The sequence below is a fragment of the Natator depressus genome, chromosome 11 (genome assembly GCF_965152275.1).
Source record: "Natator depressus isolate rNatDep1 chromosome 11, rNatDep2.hap1, whole genome shotgun sequence".
NCBI lineage: Eukaryota > Metazoa > Chordata > Testudines > Cheloniidae > Natator > Natator depressus.
In genome coordinates this window covers 58,821,617-58,847,300 of record NC_134244.1, presented here as the reverse complement: position 1 = coordinate 58,847,300, position 25,684 = coordinate 58,821,617, and the positions used below count along the sequence as shown (strand labels likewise).

The 25,684-nt window shown below is 45.3% G+C and overlaps 2 protein-coding genes across 8 annotated transcripts in view; one reads left to right on the top strand and one right to left on the bottom strand.

The window, feature by feature from the left end:
- The window catches only part of STRADB (STE20 related adaptor beta), a 35,333-nt gene extending 18,642 nt beyond the window's left edge, over positions 1 to 16,691 (bottom strand). The window contains exons 1-4 of one of the 4 annotated variants that reach the window (XM_074967923.1): positions 16,527 to 16,691; positions 15,788 to 16,011; positions 8,184 to 8,239; positions 7,177 to 7,257 (exon numbers count right to left, since the gene is read on the bottom strand). In XM_074967923.1, coding sequence (XP_074824024.1) covers positions 7,177 to 7,257; positions 8,184 to 8,195 — 93 coding nt within the window. In that variant the 5' untranslated portion in view covers positions 8,196 to 8,239; positions 15,788 to 16,011; positions 16,527 to 16,691. Of the gene's footprint in view, positions 1 to 7,176; positions 7,258 to 8,183; positions 8,240 to 15,787; positions 16,174 to 16,526 lie in introns of those variants that run through there. The other 3 variants (XM_074967922.1, XM_074967925.1, XM_074967921.1) reach the window with 3 other exon arrangements.
- Positions 16,692 to 16,864: 173 nt separating this feature from the next.
- TRAK2 (trafficking kinesin protein 2) overlaps positions 16,865 to 25,684 on the top strand; it is a 79,643-nt gene continuing 70,823 nt past the window's right edge. The window contains exon 1 of one of the 4 annotated variants that reach the window (XM_074967917.1): positions 16,865 to 17,028. The gene's annotated coding sequence lies outside the window, so the exon portion shown is untranslated. The remainder of the gene's footprint in view (positions 17,029 to 25,684) is intronic. The other 3 variants (XM_074967918.1, XM_074967919.1, XM_074967920.1) reach the window with 3 other exon arrangements.

Genomic DNA, 25,684 nt, shown 5'->3' with positions numbered 1-25,684 from the left:
TAGTAGCACAGAATATTGGCATTTCATTTGAGTTCTCCACCAATCGCAACTTACCTACTGAATCCGATGCTGAGCAGCATTCCTTCCTTGTCATCACTGTGGCACCTTAGAGACTAACAAATTTATTTGAGCATAAGCTTTCGTGAGCTACAGCTCACTTCATCGGATGCATGAAGTGAGCTGTAGCTCACGAAAGCTTATGCTCAAATAAATCTGTTAGCCTCAAAGGTGCCACAAGTACTCCTTTTCTTTTTGTGAATACAGACTAACACGGCTGCTACTCTGAAACTTGTCATCATTGACTCTATTCAGTCAGGTTTTACACTTCGATTTGAGTCACTGCGACTAATTTGTACCCTTTTTGGGTTTCTTTGGCAGTTCAACAGACTGAGTAATGAAGAGCTACTTTCTGTAGCTGAACAATTTCAAAAAGAAAAGGAGTACTTGTGGCACCTTAGAGACTAACCAATTTATTTGAGCATAAGCTTTCGTGAGCTACAGCTCACTTCATCGGATGCATACTGTGGAAAGTGTAGAAGATCTTATTATATACACACAAAGCATGAAAAAATACCTCCTCCCACCCCACTCTCCTGCTGGTAATAGCTTGATCACTTTAGATAAGCTATTACCAGCAGGAGAGTGGGGTGGGAGGAGGTATTTTTTCATGCTGTGTGTGTATATAATAAGATCTTCTACACTTTCCACAGTATGCATCCGATGAAGTGAGCTGTAGCTCACGAAAGCTTATGCTCAAATAAATTGGTTAGTCTCTAAGGTGCCACAAGTACTCCTTTTCTTTTTGCGAATACAGACTAACACGGCTGTTCCTCTGAAGCCTGAACAATTTCAGCAGCAGTACAACAAAGAAATATCAAAAAATCTTAGTGACTAGGTCATCTTCCTCAAATGAATATGTTCCACGAACTTTAAATTGGATTGCAAGCCAAAGGAATTGGTTCAAGAAATACTCAAACTTGGACTCTCTGGGGTGTTTCCTAATATCACAATTACATTGCGTATTTCTTTCAGTTTGCCTGCATCGGTGGCTTCAGGTGAACGGGCTGAAAAGCAGGTAAAGAACAATCACCATTCAACTATGGGACAAGAGCATTTGAATGGGCTCACCATGCTTAATATCAACTGTGACATTGCACGAAATCTAGATTTTTCCTCAATAATTAGTGCATTTGCACAGAAAAAAGCTAGAAAAATATTTGTTAAATAAAATAATATTCAAATTATGTCTTCTTTTTTTTGGTGCCTTATTTTGTTTTCATGTGTCATCATTTTTTATTTTTATTATGGCTAGGGAACTCAAAAGCTGGAAGTGGCCCGGGCCTCTCTGGACCTCTGAAAGGGCCTGGCTGCACTCCGCCCCCAGTCCGACCCCGGTTGACAGACCCTGCACCAAGTTCCTCTTCCTTGGTTTGGAGCGCTCCGGCAGTGTCAGCATGAGCACTGGTGCTGAGTAAGTACCAGGACCCATGGCACCATCCTGGCTCCACTCGTGGCTCACATACCACACACGGGCGCCGTTCTCAGTCGCTGGTGCCGCAGAAGAAGAAAAGGAGGCCGGACAGGAGTTGTTCTCCCTCGTCTAGTCCTAAGGAGCCAGCCGTTGTGAGACCCAAGTTGGGCCACACTACTTCTGCTCCACCGCTGGTGACAGTCACGTCAACTTCTGCCCATGTGGAAGGGCGGTTGAGTCTGGACCCTCCTCATTCGCCGAGCTGGGAGCTTGCACTTCCCTTAGACTCTGGAGGTGTTGGAGGGAGCCCAAGAACTGCTCCATCTCATGGCACTGTTCTCCCCTCCTAGATGGACAGGTCGCTGGCACTGGTTGCTCTCCGAGCACCTTCAAGGGGAAAGCCCGTCATGATGCCCTGCTGATCTCCAACCCCGGTGCGCCACTCCCTGGCATCGGAACAGACCCAGCAGCTGTGCTGGTCCCTGAGCCCTTGGCACAAACAGTCGACACCTAGAAATAACACTCCTTTGTGGTCCTCTTTTTCAGAAACCTCTGAGTCTGACTCCTATCGGTTCCGTAGGAGTAGGAGCAGACGGTCCATGTCAACACGGGACTGGCACCCTTACCTGGCACTGTAGCCCGCACAATGGCAACCCCCCGGCGCAATGGCCCTTTTTGGACTCCTGGGCTTTTCATCAAAGCCAAAGTCGGAGCCAAGGGTCAAATTCCAGGGAGACGTAGGTGGCCTTGGCCACTTTTGTACCCCCTCCAGCACCGTCGGCATCAGCAGGATCAGGGGTAGCCCCGTTGCTACCCAGCACCAATATCCCAACGCCTCCGGCGTGGCCTGCACTGGACCCATTTGTTTCGGCTCTGAAGTCTCCAACACTGACGACAGCCCCGGCACTGACTGCGATTCCGGTGTCAATGATAGCCTTGGCACCACGGACACTTTCAGCATTGGCATCAGCATAGGCAGTCCCGACACCCAGGGGCACAATACCATCCAGGTCAGCAACGGCCCAAGAAATCCAGGTGCCCCGGGACCCCTTGGGTGTGGAAGGCGGGGAGCAGCCATCCCTTACGGGGGTCTCTTCCTTGTCCTCACCAGACGAGACACTGGTGGGCACAGTACAGCCCCAGCCCTGGAAAACAGTAGGGTTCTACAGCAATTGGTGTGATGGGTTGCCCAGGGCCTGGGCATTCAGGTGGAGGAGGTAGTGGAGGTCACAGATCCAATAGTAGACATCCTTGCCCCCTTCGGACCTGCACGTATTGTCCTGCCTCTTACAAAAACCATCTCTGACACCACAAAAAGTTTGTGGCAGACCCCAGCCTCATTGTCTCCTACGGCTAAGTGCAACGAAAGACGCTACTTTGTGCCGCATTTGTATACCCATCCCCCACTGGATTCTCTCATTGTTGATACTGTCAACCAATGTGAACGCTAGGGCTTCCAGGGACCCTCCCCGAAGAATCGGGAGGCAAAAAGGACTCAACCTTTACGGGACAAAGGTCTATTCCAGGGGCAGCTTGTAGCTACCTGCGTGATGGCTATGGGCATAGCACTGAGAAGGGGCTCTTGGTTCCAGGTCTCGGGCCTGCCGTATGAGGTCTAACAGACTATTTAGGACTTCCCATTTGAGGATTCGGCTCTCTTTTCCGAGAAAACAGACAAAAGGCTGCATAGCCTAAAGCAGTGGTTCTCAAAGCCGGTCCGCTGCTTGTTCAGGGAAAGTGGCTCCCCTTCCTGCAGCCCCGATTGGCCTGGAACAGCGAACCGCAGCCAGTGGGAGCCGCGATCGGCTGAACTGCAGACACGTCAGGAAAACAAACCGGCCCAGCCTGCCAGGGGCTTTCCCTGAACAAGCAGTGGACCAGCTTGGAGAACCACTGGCCTAAAGGACTCGAGAGTCACTCTCAAATCATTAGGCCTCCATACTTCAGCTATGTAGCAGAAGCATTTTAGACCGCAACCTCCGCCATGCTTCTACCAGCAGAACCGTCAGGACAGTTCCCGGAGGAGGAACAGGAGTGGGAGGAAAAGGTCACACCTGTCATCAGGCCAGAACTCTAGCCATTCCAAGCCATCTTCCAGCCCAAAACAGGCCTTTTGAAGGTGCAGTCGAGGACGGCACACCAAAACAAAAACTGGATTTACCCCGCCTTACCTTTTCATTACGACTGTCCCCTTTCTACTGTGCTTCATCCCGTATCACTTCAGACTGCTGGGTGCTCCACACACTAGCGAGGGGATACTCCATCCAATTCTGAGCCCTCCTGCTCTTCCACCCTCCTTCCCCGTCCCCCTTCAGGGACCCCTCTCACAAGCAACTCCTTATACAGGAGGTGCACTCTCTCCTTCCACTAGGGGTAGTGGAAGAGGTCCCTCAAGAGCAGAAGGGCAATGATTTCTATTCTCGGTATTTCCTAGTACCGAAAGCCAAAGGCAGGCTCAGGCCCATGCTAGACCTGCGAGAACTCAACACGTTCATGAAGAAGCTCAAGTTCCGCATGGTCTCTTTGGCCTCCATCATCTCTTCACTGGATCCAGCAGACTGGTATGCTGCCCTCGACTTGAAGGAGGTGTACTTTCACATAACAATAACTCAGTCCCACAGAAAATACCTCAGGTTTATGGTGAACAAAACCTGCTACCAGTTCACAGTCCTCCCATTCGGCCTGTCTGCGGCACCTCAAGTATTCACCAAGTGCATGGCAGTCGTGGCTGCGTTCCTGCACAGGCGACAGGTACAGGTGTTCCCATATCTCGATGACTGGCTGATCAAGGGTCGATCCAGGACTCAAGTAGAGATGCAGGTCGCCTTCATAAGAGCTTCTTTAGATGAACTGAGTCTGCTACTGAACGAGGGTAAATCAATGCTGTCCCCCGTTTAAAGGATAGAATTTGTAGGGGTGGTACTGGACTCGACATATGCCAGGGCATTCCTTCCAGAAGTGAGATTTCGAACCATGGGCGACATGATTTGAGGTCTCAGACAGTTCCTCACCACCACAGCATGGTACTGTCTGAAACTTCTAGGACACATGGCAGTCTGTATCTATGTAGTATAACGTGCAGACTCAGACTTCAGCCTCTTCAGTCATGGCTGGCATCAATGTATCGGCCAGCCCAGGACAGTTTGGACAGGATTGTAACCCTGCCTCGCCTGGTACTCAACTCCCTCCTGTGGTGGCTCAACCCGCAGGTAGTATGTACAGGGGTCCCTTTCACCAGCCCTCAGCCATCCCTCTCGCTAGTAACAGACATGTCAGACTTTGGCTGGGGTGCACATTTGGGAGACCTCAGAACACAAGGCTACTGGTTTCAGACTAATCTCACTCTCCATATCTATGTCAGAGAGCTGAGAGCGGTAAGCCTGGCATGTCAGACTTTCCAAGCACACCTAGCAGGGAGATGTGTATCAGTGATGACAGACAACACCACAGCAATGTTTTATATTAACAAAACAGGTGCACTCTCCTCTCCCCTGTACCAGGAAGCCATCATGCTGTGGGACTTTTGTATAGAACACTCAATACACCTGCAAGCATCATACCTCCCTGGAATACAGAACAAGTTGGCGGACCATCACAGCAGGTTGTTCCACGGCCCGGACGTTGTTAACTCAATCTTTCATCAGTGGGGTTTTCCCCAGATAGATCTGTTCGCCATGTGACACAACAGGAAGTGTCAGCCGTTTTGCTCCTTCCTGAATGGCAGCCCGAGCTCCATCACGGATGTGTTCCTCCTCCCATGGGGAAGCAGTTTCCTGTATGCGTTCCCACCCATCCCTCTCATTCATAAGGTGCTCCTCAAGATACAAAGGGAAGAAGCTTTGGCGATTCTGATAGTTCCAGCCTGGCCCCGCAACACTGGTACACATCACTCCTGGAAATGTCCATGGAAGCTCCAGTCACCTTGTTGCTCTTCCCGGACTTACTAACTCAGGATCATGGCCATCTCCAACATCTGAACCTGGAGTTGCTGCACCTCATGGCATGGAAGCTCCATGGCTGAACCCAATGGAGCTCTCCTGCTCAGACTCAGTTAGGCAAGTCCTCCTGGGCAGTAGAAAGCCCTCCACCAGGGCTACCTACCTTGCAAAGTGGAAGAGATTTTCAATCTGGTCAGTGCAGCATTATTAATCTCAGTCACTTGCCTCTGTGACACTTATATTAGACTATCTCCTCCATCTCAAGCAGCAGGGACTGTCCGTGTTGTCAATAAGGGTTCACTGGGCCGCCATCTCTGCCTTTCATCCAGGTGCAGAGGGCCACTTGGTCTTTGCCAAACCTATGGTCAGCAGTTTCCTTAAAGGGCTCGACAGGCTATACCTGCATGTCTGGTAGCCTGTCCCACCTTGGGACCTCAATCTGGTCCTTTCCAGACTCATGGGACCACCCTGTGAACCTTTGACGACATGGTCCCTGCTCCATCTCTCAAACAAGATAGTATTTCTGGTCACGATAACCTCAGCCAAGAGGCTGTCTGAGCTCAAGGCCCTGACTTCAGAGCCCCCTTACCCTGTGTTCCATAAGGACAAGGTCCAGCTCAGACCTCACCCGACTTTCCTCCCGAAGGTTGTCTCCCAGTTTCACATCAACCAGGGCATCTTCCTCCTGATGTTCTATCCTAAGCTGCACTCGAGCAGCAGGGAGCAAAGACTTCACTCATTGGATGTCCACAGAGCGCTAGCCTTCTACATCGAGACAACGAAACCATTCCAAAACTCAGTGCAGTTATTCGTGGCAGTGGTGAACAGAATGAAAGGTATTCCTGTCTCTTCTCAACGGATTTCATCGTGGATCACATTCGGCATCCAGATGTGCTACAACCTGGCAAGGATGCCTGCTCCTTTGATCACTGCACACTCTACCAGGGCTCAGGCCTCTTCAGTGGTGTTTTTGGCGCAGGATCGCACCCAGAAAATCTGTAGAGCAGCAACGCGGTCCTCCATACACACTTTCACCACGCAGTATGCGATCACCCAGCTGGCCATAGACGATGTGGCATTTGGAAGAGCAGTTCTCCAATCAGTGAATGACTCCGACCCCACCTCCTGAACTTGGGCTTGTGAATCATCTGATTGGAACAGACATGAACAAGCACTCTAAGAAGAAAAAACGGTTACTCACCTTCTTGTAACTGTTGTTCTTTAAGATGTGTTGTTCATGTCCATTCCAATACCCACGCTCCTACCCTCTGTTGGAGTAGCTGGCAAGCAGGAACTCAGGGGGGTGGCGGCTCGGCAGAGCTCTATATTGAGTGCCATAAAGGCGCTACTCCACGTGGTGCCCAGACCAGCCCGACAGATGCTGCTATGGGAAAATCTTCTGGCTACCGTGCACATACACACCAGATTGGAATGGACATGAACAACACATCTCGAAGAACAACAGTTACGAGAAGGTGAGTAACTGTTTCTCTCTACCACAGTATGAGACTTGGCGACACTGTCCATTCAGAATTTTTCTAGTACAGATTGAAGAGTAATGCATTAGTGTTTAAATGTAAGAAAAATTGGAATAGAAAATACTATATATACTATAAAATTCTACCCACAACCTTGCCAAGTTAACATTGCAATAGTACGCTTAATCTTTGGAAATTCCTGACGTACAGTGCTTGATATTTCTCAGCCTTACATTTTTCCATTTAATTTTGCAGGTTAACTCTTAAATCAATTTGGATTCCTTCTTACCAAGTATTGATGGATGCTATTTTCTGATTGCTTTTCTTGTCTGATTGATTCAACTGTTGTCCGCAGAATACAGGAACAATCCTTGAAATACATAGTACTGTATCAGTAAGTGAACTGCAATGGACGTACTATAATCAATAGAGTATTATGAGGGGGACACATTACCCAAAGTCATGTTCCAGTTATCCAGGATGTCATCAAAAAGAATCTCTGTGCACATCATTTTAGTGCAGTGCTCCCCAAACTTTTTTGCTTATGCTCCCCCTCTTACCTGGTTTCCCCTTCCTCCTCCCCCTGCCCCCCCCCCCCCCAGGAGCCGCGGCTGGGAGAGGGGCCAGAGCCACCATGGAGAGCTGGAGCAGGGCCCCACTTGGAGCCAGAGCTGCAGCTGGGGCTGTGGTCGGGGCCAGGAGCGGAGCTGGGGGCAGAACGAGGCTGGGTGGCACTCCCTCCCCACTCCCCAGGAGGGCTGGCCTGGGCCCCGCCACAACCCACCAACATTCCTCCACAACCCACAGTTTGGGACCACTGTGTCAGATAGTCTATTGATATAAGTAAATCAGGAACAGAGAGGGTGGAAGAGTCCCCCTGAGAACAGTAGCACTTAAGGGCCAAGTGCAATTGCCCTCATCCATGCCATTTTTCTCTTCTACTAGGACCTACCTTTCATAGTGGAGGAATACACTGTATAAAATTCCAAAGCTGTTTAAGGTTTTTCTTAATTTTAACATTAATGAGCCCCACTCTACTAAGAGTGAACACCAACAGGCTAATCAGCTCTCTGAACTATTCTGTGTAACTATTCTAGAAGAGAAACTCTCACTCTCGTGAACCCTTTTCTAGCATCTACATTAGGAATTTGTTATTGTTTACTGCTCGAATCCCTTGAATGGAGTTTTCCCTCAGAAATTTCACCAGAAATTTTATTTCATGATACATGATTGAACTGCAAGGTGCAACTGTCAAAAACTATGGCATAAAATAAGCCATATTAAATGCAGACTTACCAAACAAGACATGGAACTGCTTTAGTTCAGGGAAAGGTCATGCACACCCATTTATCCTAAAAATAAAATATTACAGTAATATCAATGCACAAAGGAAGTATTTCTTCACACAACATACAGTCAACTTGTGGAACTCTTTGCCAGAGGATGTTATGAAGGCCAAAACTATAACAGGGTTCAAAAAAGAACTAGATAAGTTAATGGAGGATAGGTCCATCAATGGCTATTAGAAGTGTTCCTATCCTCATTTTGCCAGATGCTGGGAATGGGCAACAGGGGATGGATCACTTGAGGATTACCTGTTCTATTTATTCCCTCTGAAGCACCTGGCATTGGGCACGGTCAAAAGACAGGATACTGGGCTAGATGGACCATTGGTCTGACCTAGTGTAGCCATGTCTTATGTCAACCCATGACCCAACATTGCAACAAAATCCAAATCTAAATGTCAGTCTCTCCTCTTTGTCATAAACTATGGGAAGTCCAACATTTTACATAAGAAGTGTCATCCAAGCATGCTCCTCTGCTACTAATTCTGTCAGTAAGTACATAATGGTGAAAGCTTATAGTATGGCTGGAAGGGACTTGCCTAGTCTCATCCAAGTTTCTGGACACTAGTTTTAAACAGTTTATAGTGGCACTGGTCAGACATACTCATTTGTATCATATAGGCAACCTCATCCTATAAGCAGTTCCCCCCTTCTAACTCACGTACTTGGAGTCACTCTTTGAACAGGTAGATTGGTTACCTACAAATAATCTACAAGAACAGAGGCACTGAAATAGAAGGACTAGATTCATTGATCATTGACAGTGTGTAGGGAAGAAAACCACATTGTTATTCCAATAGAAAGGAGCACAGCTGTGCTAATCAAGTTCCAGCTACAGACAGCGGAGCTTGCACTCAAGAAAAGCAAGCCAAAAGCAATTTCATACTGCATTTCTGAAGTTAACGGAGAGGATAAAACTGTTGTTAGACCTAGTTAGAAAAAAGGGGGTCCCAGGCAGGTATACAATCACTTCACTGTACCCCTACTATTTGAGGCTAAAAGACATCATAATTTAAAAGGAAATTCAGCATTCATCACCAACTCTCATGCCCAGAAAAAAAATTAGGCTATTGGAGTTCTTTGAAAAATCTGAAAACATAAAAAAACAGAAATACAATTATACCATCTCCAGCTGAAACCTGTTCAAGTTGATGAATTTGCACAGTGGGAGTACTAGAATCACTTTAGCGAATGTTATTTTTCTACCCTTCTGTTATTCTTAGCCAAGTTGCTGACCATTAGCCTACTAGAATATGTAGTTCCATTTTGATGTGTAATAATTGGGTGGAGAGAAACAGCATGTCATGGGTAGTGTAAAGATGCTCATTCTGTAGTGTGTTAGCACCCCATTAAGTAGCCAGAGCTGTTGATTATCTAGTACACTATGTTCCTCTAAACAAAAGCTCACGGTTATCATTATTGTGTTGTCCCTGATACATACTTGGCAAGGATTTGTAAACCTGTTAAAATGTTCTAAACAAATATTTAAAAAAAAAATCAGGTGGAGATTGTTTGAAAGATCATCATCTAAATTTTCAGTTACCAGCTCATTTTCCCCCCAAAATTATCACTAACCACCAAACTTTGGCTCTTGGATCTGATCTAGTGATAATAATTCAAGGAGAGATTTTCAAAAAGGCACCAAAAAAATAATCAAGAGTATCCTTGAAATGGATGAGGATCTTTTGGTAAACCTCTAATTTTTCCAGAAACACTTACAGTGAGATGCCACTATTTTATCATCTACATGCTAATTATTTCTACAAATCCCTCCTGGCCAAGTTGAAATTGATCTAATAAAGAACATTTGGAATCATGCATGATGGAGCACATCACAGCTAGTTTAGACCCCATCATTTGTATGTCTAGTTGAGATTATGTTTTCCAATATGCATTACTTTGCACTTATCAACACTGAATTTCTTCTGCCATTTTGTTGCCTACTCATCCAGTTTTGTGAGATCCCTTTAACTCTTTGCAGTTTTTGTTCTCCTTGGTTGTCAGGCTTGAAATAAAATTATATTACCAACATGATTATTTTAATCATATACAGGAATAACCCTTAGCAAAGCAACCCACCATTAGTAAAAGTTTTGGAGGAACACAAAGTATTATCAGCTAACTACTCAGTTTATCATGGTCTTTGTTTTTAAGGTACTTATATGACCCCATTACCATAATATCTGAGCACCTCACTATCTTTAATATCTTCATCCTCAACATCCTTGTGGATGTAGCTAAGTGCTGTTATCCCATTTTATAAATGAGGAATGGAGGTAGAGAGAGACTAAGTGACTTACCCGAGGTCATACAATAAATTTGTGGCAGAGCAGGAAGTTGAATCCACATCTCTCAAGTACCAGACCAGCATACTAAGCACTGGACCATCCTTCCTCTCCTTGTTGGGAAAAATATATGCTATTCTATTCTATCAGAAATAAACTCTGTGGTTTGCAACATGAAACCACAAAAGGAGAATGAATTTGTGGAATACAGTCATTAGGACTTAATTGTTTAAGTTTATGGCAGAGGTACAATAAAGATACAAAGTTAATATGTCTGCCTATAATCCAAGTTTGCCAAGCAGGTAAAGCTATGTAAGGAATATCTTCCTATTAATTCTTTTTGCACTTTTATAATTCTCAACATTTTCCTCTGTTTAGGAATACTTTGTGGATCATTTCACTATAGTCTATATTTCCAAATAGGAGTGGCAGAAGCTTCCTAAAAGTGTGTGTGGGGGGGTGCGCAGTGGCACCCAAACCGTGGCCATATGCCCAACCCCTTCTCTCCGCTCTCACACTGCCCAGTCTTCTCTGCCCCCTTCCCCTCCCTTGCTCGCCCTTACAACTGGTAAAAAGTGGAAGAGCATAGCCCTCCCACTTTTAAAAGTGATGGGGCCCTGGCTCCCCCCATTCCAGCACCCTGTTTCCAAATCTCTCGTTTTATTTTTGTTTGCTATCTAGCCTTTGTTGTTCTAAGCTTCCTCTAAACCTGTGGATTGTACAGGAGTGGTAAGCAAATGGATTAACACACTTCTCCCAGGTTTCACACGCAGGAAGGGAGTGATGAAGTGATGGAGATGTCACTTTCCTATCTAAGAGGATGCCTTTGGGAAACCCAATACCTGTAAATGCTCTGAATGTGCACAGCCTATTGTAAACAATTATTACCACCAACCGTGGGCTATAGCTCATTGATTATTTTGACATTTAGGATGATATCAACAGTCCTCGGTTATATTATTTTGAGGGGTTTTGTTTTGGTTTTTAAATAAGAACCAAACCTGTAATGTGAAGTAACAGAGCACATGTAAGAGGTCTGCTCCCATGAAGCATCTTAAAGGAGGATCATCTTTCAGTTGCCATTGTTAAACCCCATTTATCAGTTTCCTTAGCAACAGTATCATTGACAGAGGACTGTACTTAGTTATCCTTGTGATTCGCATTAATATTTCTTTTCAAAGTACACGGGGCCAAGTTTATACCCAGTGAAACTCCATTGACTTGAATAAAATTACACCCCTACTGAGTTAGAGATGCATTTTCTTGCAGGGCAACCTAAACTGAAATTCAGCGGGAGGATATAATTAGAGATTATAGCATACTCCCAAATTTTAAAAGACAAGCCACTTTTATTTTTGCTACTGCATCTTAATTCCAAACTTTAAAGCAGCAGTGATACTGAGCATAGGATGATTTTCTAGGCAACAGTGAGGGGGAAAACCCAAAACTTTCCTTTGGCCAAGGAAGCCAGGGGATTTCAAACTGATTGCTGCTTTGTTTCTGTTATCTTTGTCTATTTAAATTCACTGGGCAAAATATTTTGACGTAAGATGATTTATGGGAAATGTACAATTTTTTTGCTGTCTACCCCCACCCTTCCACCTGGGAATGTTTGTCTGCTGCTAGAAGGGAAAGCATCGATCTTTCTGTTTATGTCACAAACTTCAGGCTTTCCTCCAGGCAAACTCCTGAAGCTACCGTGTACAGATTGAGTGTACACAAGTGCCTGCAATGCATAGTTAAGTATAATAAAAAAGACATAGGATTTAACTCAGCACTGTTTAGGGACTCCAGATGTGAATAACAAACATACATTTAGAATTCCATGAATTATTTACATCGAGACTTTATTAAATTTAGCCTGGCCAAATGGTGGGACAATTTGTGAAAGACAGCAAGCACTGCCAACATGCTTACAGAAACCCCTCCAAACCCAATAACCAGGAAGTTTTTTATAAGCATATATGATACTCTCATTTTCTCTTGAACTCAGCTAACCAAACTGTGAATGATGTAGCTGAAGTCTGGAAGAAAGACTGCCTTACCCCATAAAACCCTGCATGGGAAATCTGGGTTTTAGTGTTAGTTCTATCACAGATTTCCTTTGGGATGTTAGGCAAGTCACTTGCAGCCTAATTCTCAAAGATGCTGACCTACCACCCACAACTTCTGCAACTTCAGCTCACATTGTGGGTGCTTGGCACCTCTGAAAAGTAGGCCCCTAATCTCTCTGACTATACGCTAGGAGAGGTGGCAGCACTTGTGTAACCCACACACCTCCTGGGTGTGGTGCTCTGTCCCATCTAGTGGCACCGAGACCACTTAGAGAGAGATTAATCATAGAAGATTAGGGTTGGAAGAGACCTCAGGAGGTCATCTAGTCCAACCTTCTCAAAGTAGGACTAACCCCAACTAAATCATCCCAGCCAGGGCTTTGTCAAGCCGGGCCTTAAAAACCTACAAGGATGGAAATTCCACCACCTCCCTAGGTAACCCATTCCAGTGCTTCACCACCCTCCTAGTGAAATAGTTTTTCCTAATATCCAACCTAGACCTCCCCCACTGCAACTTGAGACTATTGCTCCTTCTTCTGTCATCTGCCACCACTGAGAACAGCCTCACTCCATCCTCTCTGGGACCCCCCCCCCCTTCAGGTAGTTGAAGATTGCTATCAAATCCCCCCTCACTCCTCTCTTCTGCAGACTAAATAAGCCCCGTTCCCTCAGCCTTTCCTCATAAGTCATGTGCCCCAGTCCCCTAATCATTTTTGTTGTCCTTCGCTGGACTCTCTCCAATTTGTCCACCTTCTTTCTGTAGTGGGGGCCCAAAACTGGACGCAGTACTCCAGATGTGGCCTCACCAGTGGCAAATAAAGGGGAATAATCACTTCCCTCAATCTGCTGACAATGCTCCTACTAATGCAGCCCAATATGCCATTAGCCTTCTTAGCAACAAGGGCACAGTTCTGATTCATATCCAGCTTCTTGTCCACTGTAATCCCCAAGTCCATTTCTGCAGAAGTGCCGCTTAGCGAGTTGGTCCCCAGCCTGTAGCAGTGCATGGGATTCTTCCATCCTAAGTGCAGGACTCCGCACTTGTCCTTGTTGAATCTCATCAGATTTCTTTTGGCTCAATCCTCCAATTTGTCTAGGTCACTCTGGACCCTATCCCTAGCCTACAGCGTATCTACCTCTCCTCCCAGCTTAGTGTTGTCCACAAACTTGCTGAGGGTGCAATCCATCCCATCATCCAGATCATTAATGAAGATGTTGAACAAAACCGGCCCCAGGACAGACCCCTGGGGCACTCCGCTTTATACCGGCTGCCAACTAGACATCGAGCCATTGATCAGTACCTGTTGAGCCAAACAATCTAGACAGCGTTCTGTCCACCTGACAGTCCATTCATCTAATCCATACTGTTTTTAACTTGCCGTCAAGAATACTGTGGGAGACCATATCAAAAGCTTTGCTAAAGTCAAGATATATCACGTCCACTGCTTTCCCCATATCCACAAAGCCATCATAGAAGGCAATCAGGTTGGTCAGGCATGACTTGCTCTTGGTGAATCCGTGTTGACTGTTCCTGATCACCTTCCTCTCCTCTAACTGCTTCAAAATGGATTCCTTGAGGACCTGCTCCATGATTTTTCCAGGAACTGAAGTGAGGCTGACCACTCTGTAGTTCCCCGGATTCTTCTTCCCCTTTTTTTTTTTAAAAATGAGCACTATATTTGCCTTTTTCCAGTCGTACGGGACCTCTCCGGATCGCTACGAGGTTTCAAAGATAATGGCCAATGGCTCTACAATCACATCAGCCAACTCCCTCAGCACCCTCGGATGCATTAGATCCGGACCGATGGACTTGTGCATGTCCTGCTTTTCTAAATAGTCCTTAACCTGTTCACCACTGAGGGCTGCTCACCTCCTCCCCATACTGTGCTGCCCAGTGCAGCAGTCTGGGAGCTGACCATGTCTGTAAAGACCAAGGCAAAAAAAAGCATTGAGTACTTCAGCTTTGTCTACATCGTCTGTAACTAGGTTGCCTCCCCCATTCAGTAAGGGTCCCACACTTTCCCTGACCTTCTTCTTGTTGCTAACATACCTGTAGAAACCCTTCTTGTTACCCTTCACATCCCTTGCTACCTGCAACTCCAATTGTACTTTGGCATTCCTGATTACACCCCTGCATGCGCGAGCAATATTTTTATACTACTCCCTAGTCATCTGTCCAAGTTTACACTTCTTGTAAGCTTCCTTTTTGTTTAAGCTCATCGAAGATTTCTCTGTTAAGCCAAGCTGGTTGCCTGCCATATTTGCTATTTTTTCTCCACATTGGGATGGTTTGTTCCTGCGCCCTCAATAAGGCTTCTTTAAAATACAGCCGGCTCTCCGGGACTCCTTTCCCCCTCATATTAGCCTCCCAGGGGATCCTGTCCATCAATTCCCTAAGGGAGTCAAAGTCTGCTTTTCTGAAGTCCAGGGTCCGTATTCTGCTGCTCTCCTTTCTTCATTTTGTCAGGATCCTGATCTTGACCATCTCATGGTCACTGCTGCCCAGGTTGCCACCCACTTCTACTTCCCCTACCAATTCTTCCCTGTTTGTGAGCAGCAGGTCAAGAGGAGAACGGCACCTAGTTGGTTCCTCCAGCACTTGTACCAGGAAGTTGTCCCCAACACTCTCCAAAAACTTCCAGGAATCGCTGTGCACTGCTGTATGGTTCTCCCACCAGATGTCAGGGTGAGCGAAGTCCCCCATGAGAATCAGGGCCTGTGACCTGGAAACTTCTGTTAGTTGTCCGAAGGAAGCCTCGTCTACCTCATCCTCCTGGTCTGGTGGTCTATAGCAGATGCCCAGCACGACATCACCCTTGTTTCTCTCACCTCTAAACTTAACCTAAAGACTCAACTGGCTTGTCTCCTGTTTCATACTGGAATTCTGAGCAGTCATACTGCTCCCTTACACACAGTGCGACTCCTCCACCTTTTCTCCCCCGCCCATCCTTCCTGAACAGTTTATACCCATCCATGACAGTGCTGCAGTCATGTGAGTTACTCCACCAAGTCTCTGTTATTCCAAGCACATCATAGTTCCTTGACTGTGCCAGGACTTCCAATTCTTCCTGCTTGTCTCCCAGGCTTCTTGCGTTCGTATACAGGCACCTAAGATAAGTAGCCGATTGCCCTACTTTCCGAGTATGAATCAGGAGGCCTCCCCTGTTGCAGCCTCCTCCTTGTGTTTCTTTCCGGTATCCCACTTCCCCACTTACCTCTGGGCTTAACTCACCATCACCTGGTGAATCTAGTTTAAAGTCCTCCTCACTAGATTAGCAAGCCTGTCTGTGAAGATGCTCTTCTCTCTCTTTATTAGGTGGATTTCATCTTTTCCTAGCAATCCTTCTTCCTGGAAGAACAGCCCATGGTCAAAGAATCCAAAGCCTGCATAACCACACATTTACCTCCATAGTTCGATGGTCCGTACCAGGGCCTTTTCCTTCAACAGGGAGGATAGACGAGAACACAACTTGCACCTCAACTCCTTTATCCTTCTTCTGAGAGCCGCATGAGTCTTAGCTAAGAGTCATATGGCTTTTGGCTCAGGCAGTAGAGGTTCATGCATTTAGCCCAGAGGGCCCAGGTTTAATCCCGCCCACCAATGACCAGCCACCCCTAGCGACGAGGTCTCAGTCTCCCTAAGGCTTCGAGGAGGGGACGTCCCGGTAGAGGCTGCGGGGAGGCAAACGCGGGAGACCGAGCCGTCGGGACCCGGTACCGCCCGGTAACCAACCGGCCTGGCACAACCCCACCCCCATCCCGCTACTCCCCCGCCACCCAGCGGACCCGGCACCACCCGTCCCGCTACTCCCCGGCCACCCAGCGGACCCGGCACCGCCCGCCATAGCCTACTCGGTACTAGCCTCAGGACCGCACAGGCAGCCCCCGCCCGGCATACAGCTCCCTTCTGCCCTCTCTCACCGCGTCCCCATAACTCCCTCCTTCTCCTCTCACCTCAGCGCGGGCGGGGCTACGCTGAGCCCCTGGCGAGGATGGGGGAGCGAAAACCAGGTTGGGGCCCACCAGCCCCTCCCCCCCTGCCAGTGTAACAGCGTCCCGGCTTGGGCCAACCCGCCGCCACAGCCCCTCTGCTCGGCAACAGCCTCAGACTTTGAGCTCCGCCCCCCGTCCCAGCCTCGTCCAGCACCGAGGGGCTCCCGGGCGAGACTACGAGCCCCAGGCTTCCACGCGGCCTCAAGTGCACGCTGGGAGTCGTAGTCTCCATCGCGAGCCTCGCCCGTTGCATGCCGGGATCTGTAGGCCCAGGGTTGCCCTCGGGGTGCGTTCGGTCGCTATGTTATGACGCAAAGCAGCGGTCACCACCTTCTCTCTTCCTCTCCGCGTGCCCGCGAGTCGTGACCCCCGCGCCCGCGGCGCGGGGAGCTGCCGAAGCGTTTGTTTAGCTCGCGGAGGCGGCCGGAAGCGCCGGCAAGGAGGGAACCCCGCCTCGGAGCGGGTAAGAGGGGTCCGGGGTGGTCAGCGCTCCCCATGGTTCCCCCGTTCACCGCGATCCCCGCCCCCTCCATCCCCCCAGTCCTCCCAAGCCCCTTCCTGATCCCCGTCCTCGGTCCCCTCCATCTCCGCCGCCCGTCCTCCAACCAACGGTCTCCTGACCCCCACCCCTTCATCCTCCCGGTCCTTCCGCCCCTTCCTGACTCCTGCCCTCCTCCTTCAGCCCTTTGGTCCGTCAGTCCCCTTCCGCCTCCCCCCAGTCCTTCAGTTCCCCCCGTCTTCTCCTCCTCGCCCCCTCGTCCTTCAGTCCTCCGCGCCCTCCACCCCGCCGGTCCTCTCAAGCCTCCTACTGCCCCTGCCCCCAGTCAGCTCCACCCCGCCTCCGGTGACCTCCATCCCCTGGGTATTTCAGCCCCTCTCCTGAGCCCCGACCCCTTTCACTCCACCCGAAACCCTAGTCCAGTCACCTCCACCCTCAGCATCCTTCATCCCCCCAATAGTCAGCTCCATTGCCCTGGTCCTTCAGCCCTTCTCCTTCCCCGTCAGCTCCACCCTCATCCCCCCCTTCCCTCCACCCAACCCTCAGTCACTTCCATCCTGCTGGTCCTTTATTTTCCCTCCCCCAACCCAGTCACCTCCCTCTCCCTGGTCTTTCAGCCCCACCGCCCTTTCACCCCAACCCCTAGTCATCTCCATCCCCACCTCCCACCCAGGCACTTTCATCCTCCTGGTTCCCCTTTATTCACCACCACGTCCTTGTTAACTTGAAACAATGGGCCTGTTTCCTTTCTGAGTGACACCCATGGAATCCCCAGTTGTGTGACTGGGATAAATCAGGTTTCAGAGTAACAGCCGTGTTAGTCTGTATTCGCAAAAAGAAAAGGAGTACTTGTGGCACCTTAGAGACTAACCAATTTATTTGAGCATGAGCTTTCGTGAGCTACAGCTCACTTCATCGGATGCATACTGTGGAAACTGCGGAAGACATTATATACACAGACACCATGAAACAATACCTCCTTCCACCCCACTCTCCTGCTGGAAATAGTTTATCTAAAGTGATCATCAAGTTGGGCCATTTCCAGCACATTTCCATTTCTGCTGGAAATGGCCCAACTTGATGATCACTTTAGATAAGCTATTTCCAGCAGGAGAGTGGGGTGGGAGGAGGTATTGTTTCATGGTGTCTGTGTATATAATGTCTTCCGCAGTTTCCACAGTATGCATCCGATGAAGTGAGCTGTAGCTCACGAAAGCTCATGCTCAAATAAATTGGTTAGTCTCTAAGGTGCCACAAGTACTCCTTTTCTTTTTGGGATAAATCACTGCAGGCTCAAGGATGAGTTTTCTCCAGCCATGCTATGGGAGCGATGATTGCTGGGACAGACATAGAACAGGGAGCAATAGCACTTCCTTCCTATTTGTGGAGGGGGGGCAGGAGAGTTATACTAAATTGGAAGGAGCATTTCGTAAACCTGTTATTTTATAATGGTCTCCAGTAGGGCTTCCAAGAGGTGTATGTGTGGGAAGAAGTAGTTACTCTTTGGGTTTTTAACACCCTTTCCTTTCCTCTGTTGATGGTTCAAAATGCAGATTGCTGACATATTAACGGATAAGTATGGCTAAGGTGCATTAATTATTTAGAAAATCTAACTAATGGAAATTATTTATTATTTAGAAACTTTAACTAATGCAACAATGTGGCCTCTTACTGTGGCTATACTGTCAAAGCCGATTCTGTTTACAGATCCTTGGTAGATTTTTCTCAATAGAATGTTTTATTCTTGGTACTTGCTGAAAAAAGTTAATCAGGGGAGGTTTGCTTTATTTTACACTTGTTTCAGAGGGAATACAACTGAGTAGCCTAGTGAGACTGAATCAGAAGGTCTGCATTTTGATTCTCCTTCTGCTGTTGACTTGTTACAGGACTTGGGGAAAATTACTGCTTACCCTCTGATGCAGTGTCTACTCTATTACCATCCTTTTGTGGGGGGAAATTTTCCACTACCATTGGTGTAATTACAATGGTGTGTTTTTTAGGTAGGCAAGGTACCTACATTTTTATCACCATATAATATAATCCTGCTCAGGATAGTACTAGATGATGCAGTGTAAAAATGCAAGTGTCTTGTCTACACTAGGGCTCCCACTGTTGCTACCACTTCTCAGGAGATTCCTTAGAAAAGTGTAATGTAGGTCAAGGCTTTAAATTCTGTTAGGTCAGTGGGAAGCAATGAAAACAGCTTCGAGTATGGTTGAGAGCTCCTTTTGTTTAGATTATCACCAGGTTCAGTTATCACTGGGATAATTATCTCGTTTTTATTCAGAATATCACCAGGTTGAATCATCTCTAGGTTTTGTGGTCTACCACCATCAATTTTTTAAGTTCTCAGCCATTTTTGGCTTTTTTACACACAGCTTTACAAATTGCACCCATGCAGCAGCTTGAACATTCAGCTATTAGTTGTTACAAGCATTTGAGCCTCTGAAGAGTGTGTTTTGTTTTAATAAAATAAAATTATATAAAAACCTATGGAAGTATTCTCTGCCATCATATATAATATGTATATTAAGAATGCTCAAATTACTGTAATAGTTTCAGTCAAATGTTATACTTCATTGTAAATTTTAGTGGTAGCTGCAGACATGACAGATGGCATGACTTTAAGCTCCTAATCAATGAGTTCATTCATGCATTCAGAGTGCCTTTTAATCATATTATGATGAGATGTTACATATTTACTGTTAGAATTTAAAACAGCTTTATTTTCTGTTGTGGCTCTGCTTGTGTGCAGGTCTGGTGCAAAAGAGATTCGGACGTCATTAAGTTTTGCAAGTCTTGTTCACTGCAAAGTTGTATTACGGCATTAACAGTGATACTGTAAGCATTTGTATGAGAAACCCTGATTTTCATGAATTACCTGGTCTGTTTCAAATTATACTTTCTTAAAATTACACTTTGAATGCAACTTTTAATCTTTTCTCAATTATATGGAGTCAAGTACACATTATTCTTTGTCTTGGTTTCAGAAGTAATTTTGACCAATTCTGACAACAGGATTTTTCATAGAAAACCTGTGTTACTGAATGACTTGTGGTACTTCGGATGAAAAAAAACCACTCTCTTTGAAAATACCCTGAATTTGATTACCTTCAGAAATGCTGCAAAACCATTTGTGGGGTAAAGTTAAGGGTATGTTACTGGCTGTAAATTAGGGGTGAATGTATTTATTTATTTTATTTTATTTTTTTCCACTTTTATCCTAGGCACCCCAGTAATACAAATAATAATTTGTCTCAGCCAGTAGATTATTATTGATCTTTATTTATCTAAGGCTGATGGCTGGCAGAGTTAACTTACTTGTATATTTAGTGTTGTAAATCTGATTACTGTCATGGTGTTTTTATATGGGCATTATTTTTTTTAAAGTTGAATCTAAAAAAAATGTTTATTTGAAGTAGCTTCTCTCGTTGCAATATTATATAAAGAGGTATTTTAAATATACTCATCTCATAGGCATGTTGTGAATATTGGTCAATGTTCATAACCCATTTTGAAATCCTCAGATGAAAGGTGCTATATAAAGAACAATTTGCATTTTATTTATGGATTCACATCTACAGATCCTGTTCTAGAAACAAAATTCTTAAACTTTTGTTTCTACATAAAGCCTTCAACTTTCTGTACTTTGGGTTAAATTGAACCATTCAAGTGTCAGTAGCTCTTTATTAAGGATCATTACCACTGACTCTACACAGAATGAACCAGATAATACAATTCAAGGCTACTTGATTTTTTTTTTCTTTTCCTCCAGTCCCGTTGCTACCAGTAGCTGATGTCACTCAGTTACAAATGAAATATTGTTAATACTATTCAGGCCTCTGAATAACATTACAAAACAAACAGAAACTTGTTTGTTGGAAAATATACTCTGTTTTAGGGGAGTTGTGGGGAGTGAGCAGTAAAGCTAGTGACTGGTCGTGTTACTGTTTTTTCTGAAACACATCATTAAACATAATTTATAATTAGCTTGTCTCCTTCCCTGCTTCCCCCCATTCTTTTTATACACACTTCAACACTGTCTTGTCTCTTGGATTTCTTTGTTTCCTTGAATAGAGATATAGTGACATGTGAGTAGTTCACTTATATGGGTCACAGATCGATGTAATTTGTTCTTGTAATTTATGGCAGGGATGCTAGAGCATTGAATAGGTGCCTGTTCATATAAATATATTTCATATTTACTTCAATTTATTATTAATCTAGTTCCCATTGCTTGACATATTGATTCCACTGCATGTGGTGATGCTGTCATAATATTTTTATATCTGTGTAGCCTAGTTTATCTAATCTCTATTAGGTATTTCTAAGGCCTTGGCTTTATATGACTAAAATTCTTAAGCAGCACAGCTTTTTGTGACAGTGATTTGCTTCCATAAGAGAGGATCTTTGGGAGAGGAATAGCCTTTCTGCTGTGTCCTGTCTCTGTAGGAAGCATAGGGATATGTGATTCACTGACAGGTATTGTTCTAAGAAATTACAAAACCACATTTCCACAGAGATGATTACGGAACTGACAGCAAAACCTTTACAGAACTGACAGAAAACCTTTCTATAACTTAAAATGGTGGCTATGCTCATTTTGGGGCTGGTGACTCAATAATAGACCAAGAGCAAAGTTAATATTTATTGGAGCATTTTAATAGTGCAAAATTTGTTTTAAAATAGTGCAGAATTTGTTTATTTTTGAGTGTTGAACTAAAATTCTCAAACAATTTAAAACGTATCACATTGTGGAATTTCTGAAGACCTCTACAAATATAGCGATGTATATAGAGATGTATTAAACAAATATATAAAACAATAATGGCATCAGATGAAAATAACTTAGCTACTGCTTCTGATTTGAAGAAAGAAATGTTACTTGCTTTGTTTACAATCTTGATGTAGCGCACTGTTTCAGGTATATTAAGAAACCAATCTCTTGACTGATAAGTATTTCCAGATTGTCTGTTTTACTAGCCATGTGTCAGTGACCCTAAATGCTCAACAAAACTGAATACAACATGCTCATTTTAAATGTTGCACAGTGAATCAAACTTATACAGTAAGACTCTTAATATTATAAGAATATTTTATCCTAAAGATCTTTATGTAAAGACAGTGATATAATATATTGATGAAAACTGATGATAATAATGCACAGCATTTAGGTTACTATTTTGGGAAAACCAATCTCTTGCTTGTGTCTTCCAAGAATAAACCGAAACAGCTGCTTATATTATTCCATGATTCCCCACTAGTCATTGCTAAAATATTCATTTTCTGCCACAAATTCACTCAGAGTACTCAGTCCATTTCTAAGAAATGACATACTCTGTTTGTAGCAAAGGGACATCAAGACGCCATTTGCTGACTTTCCCTGGAGCCACCCAGTCCTAACTCAGACATATACCTAAGGACTTTTAGTCTCCCAAAGAGTCAGGAATTTAGAACTGAGACATCAGAATTTCATTGCAGTCTTTCCCTGCTACGTTCCCTAGCCAAAGTATTGGTTTCATGAAATTTTCTTGTACTCTGAAATAAAGGTCCAGACCTCACTGGATGCTTTTGGTGAAAGAAGGAAAAGAAAACCCACACTGCCAAAATGGTGCTATATCTGTTATTAATGTTGTGTATGTGCAGAAAAGATTTGGGAACTAATAATCATGACATGGTTACTTTGCAGAAATTGTTGTAGATTGGCTTAAAATAAGAACTGTTTGTTTTGCTCTGGTTTTGTGCAGAAACTCTGCTTTCTCCTGTTTTAAATACTGTTGTTCAGTTACCTGAGCACGTCGCTTTTTTCAGTGTGTTTGCCCTGTATTTTTGCTGTATTGTCATTGTAGTGTGTGAAGAGAGTCAAATCATTTGATTTTAATATCTGAAATGTCTTTGCTTTAAGTAAAAATTCTTAGATAAAAGTTAGCTAAATTAATTTTCTAGAACCTACAAATTTAATTTACTAAATCTGTTTTCATTACAAAACTTTCAAGCTGTCATGGGTGTCATGCTGTCTGGAGTGGCTCACAACTTTGAGAGCCTACCTGAGGGCAGACTGTCAAAAACCGGGTAGACACCCCAAATCAGTGATCTGTTCTATAATTAGTTTTCACCAAGTCAGTAACAAATGAGAACTCCTAGATCACTATAACAGTCTTAACATGGAGGTCCAGAGAGTCCCCTTAGACTCTCCAGCCTATTTTGCCACCCAGACAAATTGGACTTCATGAGAAATGCTCACATAAACCAAAAATCACCCCACATTCAGGTTGCTTCTAATCTCAAGACACCAGTCACTTACCCCAGATCAACTGCTTCCCTAGATTTTACACCAAAGACCACGCCTGCAGCTAATCCTGTAACAAACCATCTAAAGGTTTATTAACTAGGAAAAAGGAATAAGAGTTATTTACAGGTTAAAGCAAGCAAACATCTACACACAAATTGTTGCCATCTAAATCCTAAGAGTGATAGAGTTGTAGTGATCTGTCAATTCAAAGTGTGTTTCAGGGCAAACTCAGGAGGCAATCTGTAGGGATCTCTGGCTCCAATTTAGAATCTCTGGCCCTTCAGAGTTCAAACGGCCAAAAAGATGGAAATTTTTCACATCCTTCTGCACATACTCCTCCATGGGTGTGATAGAGCCATTAATCAATCCTTTGTATTGCAAGGGTCCTTTGTGGCCCATTTAATTTTGATAGTCCTTCTGGATGGGCAGTGGGAATGAGTCCCGTGCCTGAGTTCACAAGTTTAGAGCAAACATTTTCAAAGGTGTAAAGCATAACTTACATATTTTCTTAATACATTCTTATAAGACCAATATTTAGTTCTGCTCAAAATAACATACAAGTGACCTGTTCTGATCTTCAGCTCTGAGTTCTTAACTAATGCCTGCAGCCTGGTCAAGAGCTAGCATCTGGCCTGCCAGCATCACAATGGGTATTAATGACTGTCATTAAACTAATTATTCTGGAAATGGTGGCACTTGGGAGACGTATACATATGGTTATGTTTCATTCCCAGTTGCTTTACACTTTAAATCCAGAAAACTGGTAGTCTTGCATTCAGTGTGGAAGGCAGGGGCAGGCAAACTTTTTGGCCTGAGGGCCACATCAGGTTTCCAAAATTGTATGGAGGGCCAGTTAGGGGAGGCTGTGTCTCCCCAAACAGCCAGGCATGGCCCGGCCCCTGACTCCTATCCAACCCCCCCCCCGCTTCTCGCCCCCTGATGGCCCCCCCCCGGGACCCCTGACCACCCCCGGACCCTCCACCCCTCACTGCCTCCTGCCACCCCATCCAACCCCCCCATCCTTCCTGACTGGCCCCCCCCCGGGACCCCTGCCCCATCCAATCCCCCTGTTCCCTGCCCTCTGATCGCCCTGACCCCTATCCACACCCCCGACCACCACCCCGAACTCCCCTGCCCTCTGTCCAACCCCATGCTGCTCCCTGCCCCCTTACTGTGATGACTGGAGCACCAGTGGCTGGCGGCGCTACAGCCACGCCGCCCAGAGCACCGGGTCAGGCCACGGCCCAGAGCGTGAGCCAGCAGCACGGCACGCTGAGGCTGCGGGGGAGGGGGGCCAGCAGGGAAGGGGCCGGGGGCTAGCCTCCCAGACCAGGAGCTCAGGGGCCAGGCAGGAGGGGACCGCAGGCCAAATATGGCCTGCGGGCCGTAGTTTGCCCACCTCTAGTGTAAGGGCTTGTTTGCACTGGGAAAATGATCAGATTAACCATTGCAGAATAAGCTATTCTGCACTAGTTCCCATATGAAGACGCTATTTTGGAATAAATGTGACTTTTATTGTGGGTTCATCTGAGGCAGAGGAATTATTTTGGAATAAGAAAAGTAGTACTTGTGGCACCTTAGAGACTAACCAATTTATTTGAGCATAAGTTTTCGTGAGCTACAGCTCACGAAAGCTTATCCTCAGATAAATTGGCTAGTCTCTAAGGTGCCACAAGTACTCCTTTTCTTTTTGAGAATACAGACTAACACGGTGCTATTCTGAAACTTGCTATTTAGGAATAAAATAACTTTTATTCCAGAGTAAAGTATTCACACAGGCAACTGTTGTGGAATAGTTTAGTCTGAAATAGCTATTCTGGTCAGCTTTCCTGTGTAGCCAAGCCCCTAATCATGTCTAATGGTTTTAAGTCTTTGAAATGTTCTGCAATTAGGTGCAGTCTTGCAGAGTTATTCAGCTGGGACAAGTGAACAGCCTGAGTTGTTTGTCACTGTCTGTCTGTATTTCCTTTCATGAGTCAAAACATGTGATTATTGTAACATACTGATTTCATATATTTTCATTTGGATAAATCACTTTTCAAACAGAATTTTAAAAAAACAATCCTTTCAGGTATGTAAATTAATTTACAGCTTAATCTGGGTGGCTAAAAGTAACCTATTTGTGGGGTTCTCACCATTTGGTAGTCTCATTCCTAATATATACTTTTTGAGTATGTATGGAAGAGATATGCAAGTAATGTATTTGTTTGAAGAATGTAAAATTTGTAGCTTCAGGGCTAATGTTTTCCATTCCATTGATCAAATTAGTCAGTCTATCAGAGCAGGTCTACACTTAAAACACTGCAGTGGTGCCACTGTATCACTTCG